At 38.6% G+C, this 13,873-nt stretch overlaps 1 protein-coding gene across 2 annotated transcripts in view; it reads right to left on the minus strand.

Moving 5' to 3' along the window:
• Positions 1-928: 928 nt before the first annotated feature.
• Positions 929-13,873, minus strand: part of LOC109093910 (transcription factor p65-like) — a 19,035-nt gene continuing 6,090 nt past the window's right edge. For both annotated transcript variants that reach the window (XM_042726902.1, XM_042726900.1), the window contains 7 exons: positions 12,980-13,071; positions 12,760-12,894; positions 12,580-12,684; positions 5,079-5,294; positions 3,832-3,909; positions 3,349-3,441; positions 929-2,787 (listed from right to left, as the gene is read on the minus strand). In XM_042726902.1, the coding sequence (XP_042582836.1) occupies positions 2,174-2,787; positions 3,349-3,441; positions 3,832-3,909; positions 5,079-5,294; positions 12,580-12,684; positions 12,760-12,894; positions 12,980-13,071 (1,333 nt within the window). In that variant the 3' untranslated portion in view covers positions 929-2,173. The remainder of the gene's footprint in view (positions 2,788-3,348; positions 3,442-3,831; positions 3,910-5,078; positions 5,295-12,579; positions 12,685-12,759; positions 12,895-12,979; positions 13,072-13,873) is intronic.

Genomic DNA, 13,873 nt, shown 5'->3' on the forward strand with positions numbered 1-13,873 from the left:
GTAACACAAGCTTACTTCAGTGAGCTGTCCAGCAGCGTCGTCCCAGTAGTGTGACCCCACAGTGACCCATCGGCTCTGCTCCGGTTCACCTGTGAGGTCCGCTTGGACCCCAGCCAGCCGCTGAACTTGAAAGAACTCTTACTTTTTTCCTCATTTTGAGTTTACACCTCACAATTTGAAATTGTTACAACTCCCACAATTGCAAATTTATATCTCACAATTTTTACTTTACAGCAAGCGGTGCTGCTCTGTGAGAGAAAGCAGTCACATAATAACACTAAAGCGTGTTTAGTCTGTGCACAACACAGATCCTCCTCCGATCGTGATCTGCATCACAGTCAGAGAAACACAGAATAATGAGAAGAGGCTGAATCACGAGACATAAACACAAAATCCATGTGAAAAACACGTGCACTTCCATAATGTACTTAAAGTGCTCTATTTTCACACACTTGAACCCATCTTTCATGCACTAGTGCACTCAAGTGGTGACTACACACATACTTTTAAACACATAGAAGTGCATTTTAGTTTGTATTCATGGAGTCTCAAAACAGCGCAGTTGAGTACACTTATGATCTCACAAGAATAATTTTTAGTATATTAAGTACAAAATTAGTGTGTGAAAATAGAGCACTTCAAGTACATTATGGAGGAATACTTTTTTCACCGGGAATTTTGAGGAAAAAGTCAGAAAACAAGAAATGTCAGAACTGTGAGATGTAAATTGAGAATTACAAGAAAAATAATAAATTATGTAGGATTATAGATGTAAACAAAATATAAAAAAAAAAATCTGAATTATGAGAAAAAAAATCTGATTTGCTCAAAATTATGAGAAAAGTCAACTGCAAGACATAAACTCTGAATTACAAAAAAGGCAGAATTGTGAGATATAAACTCAAAATTTATGAAAAAGCCAGAATGGTAAGATGTAAATGCATTTATTACAGCTCAAATAATAGTACAAAAGCACATTCATTGATTTGTACATCACTCGAATGGAGTCAGAACCAGAGGTTTAAGCGCAGTAAGGCCTCACAACCCTCCGTGTCTCTTCCCGAGCTAGTGGAGCGCCGTCACACCTACAAACACAACAGAGCATCACGAAGGATTACTGCACTGAAGAAGCTCCTCTTCAGATCAGACACTGGTCCTCTGAGGTGCAAGCATGTGAATGTGGAGCGCAGCTGTCAGTAACTCAAGAGTAATGTAACAGATCGCCAGGATCACCAGCTACAGACAAGACTGACGGATCTGAAGCTTCAGCGTGCACTAGATTAACACGACGACCCACTGATTTAGGGCTAGTCCTGCATGTAAACAGTTTTCTGGATCCTGGTTCGACGGTTTATTCAACTGTAGTACCCACAAAGCTTGTCTGATTCACTGAAAGCATAAACCTTACACAATATCACAAACAATTCATTAAAGTTGAACAGAAATTACATTTTGGGCCATTTACTTTCAATTCTATGATTTTCCTGATTCCATTTTAGTTTAAATGACATTTTACTAATAACAAAGTAGTGCTTAAAAAGCATTTTTGCTTTTAATAAGCAACAATTTATTATAAGTTTAACAAAAAATGATATTGAAATCAGTAACTTTATTCTTCTCAGTCCAGTTTAATGGCTTACTCACATGTTTGTAATACCATTTCAACAGTCTAATAACGTATTTACATTTTTACACAATAGTGCCCTATGAAATCTTTTACTTTGTTTTCCGGAAAATCTCTGTTGTCTTAATTTTTCTGGATTTATGATTTAATACACATGTATTATTTTTGGTGAGAAAATAATGGCATATAACCATTACTTTTTAAAAGAGTAATTAAGCTGTCAATGTTTTATCCCTCTTTAAAAGATTAATTAAATTATCAAATGAAAACTTTATTGTTTTTCATTTCTTGCTTCAAAACACAGGTTTACCGTTTCAAATAAGACAGAAATGGTGTGATGCTCCTTTAAAAGTGTTAACAGACTCTTCTTACTTTAAGAAGTACATTCTACAGAGGTCATAACTGCTCAGTGTCCTCAACAGTCATTGGTCGGCGAGGCTGTGGATGCTGCGCAGTGATTGGCTGAGCCGCTCGATAAGGCACTGTGTGAAAGGGTTCATCAAGACACACACCGGTCAGGAGTCCTCAGGAACACGAGCGCCCGGTGCTTTAGGTGGGGTGTCCGGACAGAAAGCCCGTCTGGTTTGAGCTGGACAAGAGGGACATGAAGCGGTCGTCGTCGATGGAGCTGAGCACCTCCAGATCGTCCAGGACGGCGGGGGCCGCGGGGGCCGTGCTCTCCAGCATGCTCTCGCTCTGGATGAGGCTGGCGATGCTGGGAGGGAAGGACATCCAGGTGGAGCCGCTGCCCCCCGCGGGCTCGTCCGCAGGCCTGGCTTCGCCCAGCAGCGCTTGGAAATCCTCGATGTTGATGTTGTCCACCTCGGAGAAGCTGGGGAACTCGGGCAGCTCGTCGCTGAAGGTGTCCTGGGGAGCGGCGCTCGGGGGCTCGGCCGGGAGGAAGCTGCTCAGGGGGAAGTCCTGCAGGTCCGACAGGTTGACCGTGGGGAAGTCCTGCGGGACGCTCTGGCTCGGGAACGCCGGCGCTTTGGGCTGGGAGTCCACCGTCAGACTCTGCAGGAACTTCCACGTGTCGCCGGTGGAGCTGGAGCTCGGCGGATCCAGTTTGAGTGAACTCTGAGCGGCCGGAGCGAACAGCTGACCCGGGGCAGGAGCGAAGAACGAGGACGTCTGCGGCTTCACCGACACACCTGCGGACGCCACTGAAACACAGAGAGAGAGAGAGAGCTTTACACGAGAATCACACATCCACATTATACATATACACTTCCTGCAGTGAAAAAGTGTTCTGGTGTGAATCAGGAGAGAAATCTGCACAGATCAAGCAGCGTTTAAACAGCTCTAAACAAATATGTGTCTGGATTTTGATGTGAGAGACGACAGCAGATGCACTTTTTCACTGGAGGAAGTGTTATTATGGATTATAGACTCTATGTATTTGAGTTAAAAAAACGTCTTAATGCTGGATGTGTTTCATCTTTTGTCTTCTCCAGATGTTCACTGATGGACTGGAGTGCTGTGGATTACTTGTGGATTATTGTGATGTTTTTATCAGCTGTTTGGACTCTCATTCTGACGGCACCCATTCACTGCAGAGCATCCATTGCTGAGACACTGATGCAGTGCAACATTTCTACAAACCTGATGAAGAAACAAACTCATCCTGATCTCGGATGAGCACATTTTCAGCATATTCTCATTTTAACTATTTCTTTAGCTCCTAATCATCCACATGAATCAGTTAGATCTGGTCAACTGGTCACCTGCTGGGAGGCTGCTGGCCGCTGTGGGTTTAGAGATGCCCAGTGTTCGTTTAGCTATACTAAACGGCCTTCTGTCTGCAGGCATGGAGGATCCTGCACATAAACACACACACACTGATGATTACACAGAGCTCTGTGTGTTCAGTAGCACACTACGCTGACACACACACACACACACACACACACCTGTGATGATCACACACACACACACACACACACACACACACACACACACACACACACACACTCACACACACACTGATGATGATACACACAGAGCACCTGTGATGATCACACACACACACACACCACACACACACAACCTGTGATGATCTCACACACACACACACACAACACACACACACACAGCACACACACACACACACCTGTGATGATCTCACACACACACACACACACACACACACACACACACACCTGTGATGATCACACACTCACCTGTGATGATCACACACACACACTCACCTGTGATGATGCTGCTCAGTTTGAGGTTCTGCAGCATCCCTTCTGTTCTCTTGCGCTTCTCCATCAGCCTGTGCTCATCTGCTCATTCAACACACACACAACAAACTATATAATAGATCACCATTCTTTAGAAATATCACAATTCTTTGTCATGATTTTTAATATTTTGCAAGTTGTCCTAGCAGTACAGTCAAACTAATTTCCCTTTTATAAAGACAAAGCCTTTCAAGGTAACAAAATAAAACAAAGAATGGCGGCTATTTAGGCCCAAAGTGGGTAAAAAAAAAAAAAAAAAACTTTGTCATTATTTTATCTTTGTTATTTTAAAATAAGAACAAAGACACAAATTACAACTACATATTATTTTACTAATAAAAAAAAACAGTGCTTTATTTTCAGGTACAGTAGGCGTATTTAACAGGAGCATTCAAGATACTGAATGAACAAATATAAAATAAAACACTATATAGACTGATTCCTAAATTAGTTGTATTAAAGTTCTTCAGTCAAGAGCAGTGAGTGATTTTTTCTCTTGAGTTTTTGTTGTTTTATTAACATTAAAGGGACTTTATTAACATTAAAGGGATAGTTAAAAGGAATGGTATAAATAATTTTTTTTAAACTCATCAAAATTTATTTTGAAGAACCTGAAAAACCAGTTTGCTGTATTTTTTTCCCTATATTTTAAACCTGAATGAGTTTCTTTCTCCTGCTGAACATATAAATGCTATTTATAAGTCAATGTGGAACAGGAAATGTTTGGTTTCAGGTTTGGGACAATGTGACAGTGAGTAAATTTCAGTGTGAACTATCTCTTTAATGACAGTCGGCTGCATGTTCAGTACTCTCTTTAAGAGCTGGACGCATCTAATATACAGACGAGCATCCGACTTTCTTGCAATTGTTTACTTTCATTTTAGACATAACCAACTGAGTCTATATGTAAACCTTGTGTGTTTTGACAGTATTATCACAAAAGATAACTAGTTCAGTAATCAGGTGCAGTTTGACAGGCTTTTTAGTGCATTTCAGCTGTAGGTGCTCAGAGAAAGCACATGTCAGAACAGCACGAGAATGAAACATTTGACCAGCAAGGCTTTAAAGCAGATGCAGATAATGTAGTTCTGTGACTGTGAATAAGTGAGAGTAACTCTACCGCACACATCTGAAGTGAATACATGTGGCGCTGTACAGTATATAGAGACTGCAGCTGTAGCAGATACTGTGATGTTTCTCCAGGAGCTCACCCGGATCGGCCGGCAGGTACTGGAAGTCCACTGCCTCGCTGACCTCGCGGTCGGACGGCCTGCGCAGCTGCATCTTCACACGCACCGGCTCCGTCAGGTTAGGGTCATGGTACGGAGGCGTGCGGAAGACGATAGCCACCTGCCGGTGAACATCAGCCTGAGAGAACGAGCCCTTGCTCTCCCACGAGTCCTGGAAGAAACGCACCTCGATGTCCTCTAGAGCACACAGCAGCAAAAACATAGCATTACACATAAACAAACACTTACTCAAAAACATAGTACTCACAAACAAAACAGTACTCACAAACAAACACTTACTCACAAACATAGCAGTACTCACAAACAAACACTTACTCAAAAACATAGCAGTACTCACAAACAAACACTTACAAACAAAACAGTACTCACAAACAAACACTCAAAAACATAGCAGTACTCACAAACAAACACTTACTCAAAAACATAGCAGTACTCACAAACAAAACAGTACTCACAAACAAACACTTACTCAAAAACATAGTACTCACAAACAAACACTCACAAACATAGCATTACTCACAACACTTTACAACAAAACAGTACTCACAAACAGCATTAACAAAAACACTTACTCAAAAACAGTACTCACAAACAAACACTCACAAACATAGCATTACTCACAAACACTTACTCACAAACATAGCAGTACTCACAAACAAACACTCACAAACAAAACAGTACTCACAAACAAACACTTACTCAAAAACATAGCATTACACAAACAAACAAAAGCATTGCTCACAAAGTACTCTCATAAAAATGGCATTGCTGTAATAAATAAACTTACTCAAAAACATAGCATTATTCACAAACAAGCACTCTCACAAACAAACAAAACAGTACTCACAAAACAAACATACATTACTCAAAAAACATAGCAGTACTCACAAACAAACACTTACAAACAAAACAGTACTCACAAACAAACACTCAAAAACTCACAAACATAGCAGTACTCACAACAAACACTCACAAACATAGCAGTACTCACAACAAACACTTACTCACAAACATAGTAGTACTCACAAACATAGCATTACTCACAAACCAACACTTACAAACAAAACAGTATTCACAAACATAGCATTACTCACAAACAAACACTTACAAACATAGCAGTACTCAACAAACATAGCATTACTCACAAAAACAAAACATAGTACTCACAAACAAAACAGTACTCACAAACAAACACTTACTCACAAACATAGCATTACTCACAAACCAACACTTACAAACAAAACAGTATTCACAAACACTTAATCAAAAATATAGCAGTAATAAATAGCATTACTCTTACAAACAAAACAGTACTCACAAACAGTCACAAACATAGCATTACTCACAAATACTCACAAACATAGCTACAAACAAAACAGTACTCACAAACAGTCACAAAACACGCTTACTCACGAACATAGCTCACAAACAAACACTTCACCTACTCACCTACTCACAAACACTCAAAAAAAGCATTACTCACAAACAAACACTAACTTGCAAACATAGCAGTACTCAAACACTAAAAAACAGCATTACTCACAAACATACACTTACTCACAAACATAGCAGTACTCACAAACACTTACAAACATAGCAGTACTCACAAACAAACACTTACTCACAAACATACACTTATTCACAAACATAGCATTACTCACAAACACTCAAAAACACAGCAGTACTCACAAACAAACACTTACAAACATAGCAGTACTCACAAACACTCACAAACATAGCATTACTCACAAACATACACTTACTCAAAAACATAGCATTATTCACAAACAAGCACTTACAAACATAGCAGTACTCACAAACTAACACTCACAAACATAGCAGAACTTACAACACTTACTCATAAACATAGCATACTCAAACACTCACAAACACTTACTACTCAAACATAGCAGTAGTCACAAACATAGCATTACTCACAAACAAACACTCAAAAACACAACATTACTCACAAACATACACTTACTCACAAACACTTACTCACATAGCAGTACTCACAAACACTCACAAACATAGCAGTATTCACAAACAAACACTCAAAACCTAGCATTACTCACAAACATACTCTTACAAACATAGCAGTATTCACAAACACTTACTCGCAAACATAGCAGTACCCAAACACTCAAAAACATAGCATTACTCACACTTACTCAAAAACATAGCAGTACTTACAAACATAACAGTACTCACCAACAAACACTAACTCAAACATAACAGTACTCACAAACAAACACTTACAAACATAGCAGTACTCACAAACACTTACAAAAACAGTACTCACAAACAAACACTTACTCAAAAACATAGCAGTACTCACAACAAACACTTACAAACATGGCAGTACTCACAAACAAACACTCACAAACAGCAATACTCACAAACAAACACTTACAAACATAGCAGTACTCACAAACACTCACAAACATAGCATTACTCACAAACTAGGGATATGCCGGTATCAGATTTTCATGTTGCGATTAATTGCTAATGCTTTTATCACGGTATACGGTATTATCAGTATTGAAATTTAGTTTAAAAAAGTGGTCATAATACAGTATAACAGGTTAAATAATTTTTTTTCTTATAACAAAAAATAACTGAACATTTAAATACAATTAAGCAATACGGAAAAATAGATAAAGTTAAAAGCTTTACACAGATTAAAGTGCAAAAGAACTATAAAGACCCATAGGTAATCACTTTACAATTAGACCTCATTAGTTAACATTAGTTAATGCATTAACATTCGCAATGAGCAATAGCTACATTTGCTGCCGAAGTTATTCATCTTTGTTAAAACAAAACACAAGTCTTAGTTCATGTTAGCTCATTAAATAACACAGCTGCAACTTTCGATTTTAACAACGTGTTATTATATAGAGATTAAAGATTAATGAATGTTCAGAAGAATTCTACATTTGGCAGTTTATGTTAACTAATGAATTAACTAATTTTAACTAATGAAGCCCTAATGTAAAGTGTGAAAAAACAATAAAGAATCAAAACACTTTCAAACAATATCTGGGGTATGTTGTATCCCAGATTAAAATGAAAAAAAGTTTGAAAATAAATAGCCTATTAAGTCTAAATATTTAAGTATTTGGCTCTGTGATGAACACCATAGCAAATACACAAATCTGAATGGCTATTTAAAATTATTTAAATATGTTTTAGAAAGTAGCCCAGCTGCTTAATTTATGGGGTTTCCAGGGTAAGGGCTGCATTTTCTGCAGTGTAGCGCCATCTGCTGTCAGAGAGTGAAAGTGTTTTCATTCGCATCTCTCATGTGTTCCTCATGTGCTTCTCAAGCTTGCTTGTTTACATCAGAGCGCACAGTCTTTCAAGCAGGATACAGCGATGTTGTGCATTTTGACCAGTTGATGGGAATAGTATTCTTAAAATGCATTCCAAATTCAGAATAATTTTTAATATATAATTATTCACAGTATTTAGAAGTGCCCACGATAACAATATCGTGCATATTCATCACCGTGATATATCGCATTACCGAATACCGGCACATGTCTATAAAAAGCATAGTATTAATCATAGAATTAATTATTATTAATATAGCATTAATATAGAAGTATTAATAAAAAGTATGGAAGTATTGCATTACTAACAAAAACTAAAAGTCATAGAATTAGTATTAAACAAACACTGACAAACATAGCAGTACTCACAACAAACACTCACAAATATAGCAGTACTCACAAACAAACTCACAAACATAGCAGTACTCACACAACAAACACTTACTCACAAAACATAGCAGTACTCACAAACAAACACTTAGCAGTACTCACTTAACTCACAACAAACACTTACTCACAAATATAGCAGTACTCACAAACATAGCAGTACACACAAACAAACACTCACAAACATAGCAGTACTCAAACAAACACTCACAAACATAGCAGTACTCACAACAAACACTGACAAACATAGCAGTACTCACAACAAACACTCACAAACAGCAATACTCACAAACAAACACTCACAAACATAGCAATACTCACAAACACTTACAAACATAGCAGTACTCAAACAAACACTCACAAACATAGCAGTACTCACAACAAACATAGCATTACTCACAAACAGTCACAAACATAGCATTACACACAAAAAACCGCTTACTCACGAACATAGCAGTTATAACACAAACACCTACTCTCAAACATAGCAGTACTCACAAACACTCAAAAAAAGCATTACTCACAAACAAACACTCACAAACATAGTAGTACTCACAACAAACACTTACTCACAAACGTTGCAGTACTCACAACAAACACTTACTCACAAACATAGCAGTACTCACAACAAACACTCACAAACATAGCAGTTCTCACAACAAACAATTACTCACAAATATAGCAGTACTCACAACAAACACTTACTCACAAATATAGCAGTACTCACAAACAAACACTTACTCACAAATAAAACAAGCTGAAAAAATAATAATTTACTTTATTTCAGCTGGTTGCCAAGGCATCACTCTCATTTTTATAATAATTTAATAAGTTTTCCACTACAGTTTATTACGAAACTAATAAAAATGACCAAAACAAAACCAACGTTCTTTAAATTTCAACACAAAATATAAAAATTAAAGATATTAACTTCTTTCCTGCCAGTGTTTTTGAAAAATGTTGCCAGCCACTGCCAGCGTTTTTGATAATTTTCACTAAAATTTCATGGCCCTGAGAATATTCTGTTGTATGAATATGTGATCATGCAATATATCAAAATAAAGATCAGAGCCTCTACTTTCATGCACACACACAAAAATAGTTTTATTCAAGCTACAAGCATTGTTTTTATCAACACTTGAATGTGGGTAGGATTCACAAAAAAGCACATATTGAGCAAAAAGCTATCATATTCAATAATATTATCAAAACAAAGCTGCAGTAGATGACTTCCATCATTACTCCCAAAGCTTGCACACTTTCTGGATCCACATTTCACTCACTAACATTAGGCAGTTTTCATTTTGATGCTGTTAGCGTTGATGATCGCATTATTTTTACATACGCATATGCTTACTAGGGGTGTGACGAGACACTTATCCCACGAGAACGAGATGAGACAAGATTTTTAGACTTTTTTAAAAGAAATCCTCGATGAAATATAAAGGGGAAAATAGTCTCTTATTCAACTGAAAAACACAAAATGCAACAAACTTATACTTTATGAAACTAAACTTCTATTTTAATTAATTATATGCAGCAATAAACAACATATAAACTAGAACTGCACGATTCCGGATAAATTGAGAATCATTTATATATATAAATTGGAGATCATGATTCTCTCACGTTTCTGAAGAAAAAAAGATGCAATCCGATAGATAAGACCCCAGAATCCACCTGAGCAAATGTTATAATTTAGTAATTTGATACATGCCGTTATTTTCTACACTTCATCAGTCCCAGCGGCAGAGTAAAAGCTTGTTAATTCATGTTTGTGCAATGAGACAGACAAAGTTAGCTGATGCATGCCATTTACTCTCTGGTGTAGATAAAGTTATCAGGGTTACAGTGCACAAAACTCCTGGGTAGACTGAATTTGAACTGAAAAAAGCAGAATATCAGGGTTACAGTTCATGTTACTGATGTGTTTAGTGAATTTGGAGTGTATGTAGCAGAGTGTAAATTTATTTTCACTAGTCAAGTCAAGTCATCTTTATTTATTTAGCGCTTTAAACAAAACAGATTGTCAAAGCAACTGAACGACATTAATTAGGAAAACAGTGTCAATAATGCAAAATGACAGTTAAAGCAGTTCATCATTGAATTCAGTGATGTCATCATGCAGCTCAGTTCAGTTTAAATAGTATCTGTGCAATCATTTGCAATCAAGTCAACGATATCGCTGTAAATGAAGTGTCCCCAACTAAGCAAGCCAGAGGAGACAGCGGCAAGGAACCAAAACTCCATCAGTGAGAGAATGGAGAAAAAAAACCTTGGGAGAAACCAGGCTCAGTCGGGGGCCAGTTCTCCTCTGACCAGACGAAACCAGCAGTTCAATTCCAGGCTGCAGCAAAGTCAGATTGTGCACTAACTACAATACATTTCATTCAGGATTACATCAACCATAGATAGTGATCTTAAGCGATAACTCTAAAATCCCTTCTTTCTGCAACACTGTCATTGATATGACTGCGATAAACGTTCTTCTGACGCTGCGTGCAGCTGAGATCAACCACACACTCATCACGATGAAAACACTGACCTTTGAAAACGATCGTGAACATTGAGATTACACCGATGTATATGGTGAACCCTAGTAGAAATGCATACACAAGAATGCTTATTTCATTTACCATGTTCCATCAGAGCGATTACATGCTCTAAACTGCCTTTGCTCCAGCTGTAAACACAGATGCTAAATGCTGCTGCTAATATGCTTAATATTTCGCTGATGCATACGATGCAATGTGCTAACATGACACTTAGTTTAAACTTGTTTGTGTTGGTTTATTTTTTGCTGATTTTTGTATTCTTTTTGTTAGATTATTCAAATATACACAGCAGTATGTATTAAAAGAGCATTCGCTTATCTTAGATGTTGATGTCAGCTGTTCTGAAGTGTGAAGCTCATTGGCTACTGATACAGGAGAAAACCAATCAGCTGTGCAGTGTGATGATGATGTCATTAGGTCAGATTGAGTTAGACCTATCAGACTGCGCCATCTAGAGTATCAGTATTAATTTGAATTAAAAAAAATATTTAAAAAAATCAATGAAAGAGTCAGTGTCTCAGTTCATAAAGATCTACTGGAATCTCCTGAGTGAATGATTCAATGACAAATACTTTTTTTAAACGGGCAGTTGTCGCCACCTACTGGAGGAAGAGTAAATGCTATACAAGGCATACAACTGTTAAGATACTTTCATTTGATCGCTACTGTAGAGAAAGAGTGTTTAAACTCAAACTATGAATGATTCATTAACATCGGCAGAGACAAAACCTGCTTCTCGCGCTCCACTGACGCTCGCGATGTGAAACAGTCACAAAACACACAGCTGAATCGTTGTCTTTCAGGAATAAGATCGAGTGGATGTTTGAATCCAGATCGCGATCTTTAAATGATTAATTGTGCAGCTCTAATGTAAACACTGCAAATTGTTTTGGGAGGATATCGTCACGTTCTCGCGAGACACATCGGATCTCGCGCCACGAGATCTCATCACATCCCTAATGCTGACGTATGAGATCGCTCGTTTCTGCATCTTCCTGGTCTGTGTTTTTGATCGAGTGATTCTAAACTCCTTCAGGAGATGTGTAATAGCGCCCCCTAGTGTTTAACAGTGAAAACACGCACACCCAGAAAATTGTGTGTTGGGCAGGAAAGAGTTAATAAAGCTATAACAGTGTCTCAGAGATGCTAAATGACTGGCTTGTGTTTTCTGTGTATTCTGCGCACCCTTCTGCACTTTGTCGCACAGCAGGAAGATCTCGTCTCCTCCGCGGCAGCTGCCGCAGTTCCTGTTGACACGGCAGATCTTGAGCTCGGCCGTGTTGGGGGCTCCTGAGGACGAGAGAGGGTCAGAGCGGTCAGGCTCAGCGTGCTAGCGGTCAGACGCGTGTCCGGCGCGGGACTCACGGTTATCGTAGATGGGCTGAGAGACGACGGGCTCCAGAGGGTACAGCTCTCCGCTGGGCAGCGTGATGGACACCTGGACGCACAGGCGCACCGCGTTCAGATCGTACTCCTCCTCCCAGATCTTGGGTTCAGGAACTGCACACACACACACACACACACTTACTCACACACTCCATCCCTTCACAACAGCTGCTCTTCATCAGTGGTGTGTGTTTCTTACTATTAAAGGGGTTGTTCTGTGTTTGCAGGCGACAGGAAACTGCATCTCCCACATCCTTCTTCTTCACGCACTGAATACCCAGATTCTGGAAACTGAAAGAGAGAAATGAGTCTCAAACGGATGAAAGCAGAGGCAGCGATGAGGTCTGTGAGCCGAACCAGAAGCAGCGGCTGTGATGTGATGTTTCCGACTCAAGGGCCAGTGCTAAACTTAGTACTGACCAGAAATAACTCCTCCAATCTGCTCATTTCCATGTGTATCATTTCAGTAGAGTTTGAATGAATTCAAATCAGTTGCTGGCAGTGGTGGACAGGAACAAGAGTGTTTTTACGGTTACTGTACTTCTTTATTTTGGGAAACTTTACTTCACTGCATTCCAAACAGTGCATAAAATCATTTCTCCTCCACTGCATTTGTTCTTCATTATTTTGATCTGAAGAAATCACCACCTGCTCTGAGACACAAGAGCGTCTGAATGAGCCGATTCTGTACAATCAACCTGTTGAATCGCTTCACAAGTCACTCTGAACGATTCATTTGTGAATCAGAAAGAGTCAACAGCTCACTGATTCAGTGATCCGCTCAAAATGAGCTACCAGCTGGGATATCAGCTTGAAAGGCACATAACACCAAGTATTTATAGTTGTAAATGAAACTCATATTTAGATTATAACTGTCAGGCATGTGTGTAGTTAACCTGCTGTGAAAGCGTGAGCAGTTTAAGTCCAGTGAAATGGTGATTTCAAGTAAAATAACACAAATTAATGTCCCCACTGCTGTAGATTCAAATGATATTAAACTGCTATGTTTTCATAACATTCTCCTTTAAATGTTAATGTTTTTTTTTTCTAATTGTCTGCACACTTATGTTATGTTAGTATACTGAAGTTTAAT

Source organism: Cyprinus carpio, chromosome B7 (genome assembly GCF_018340385.1).
Source record: "Cyprinus carpio isolate SPL01 chromosome B7, ASM1834038v1, whole genome shotgun sequence".
Taxonomy (NCBI): Eukaryota; Metazoa; Chordata; class Actinopteri; order Cypriniformes; family Cyprinidae; genus Cyprinus; species Cyprinus carpio.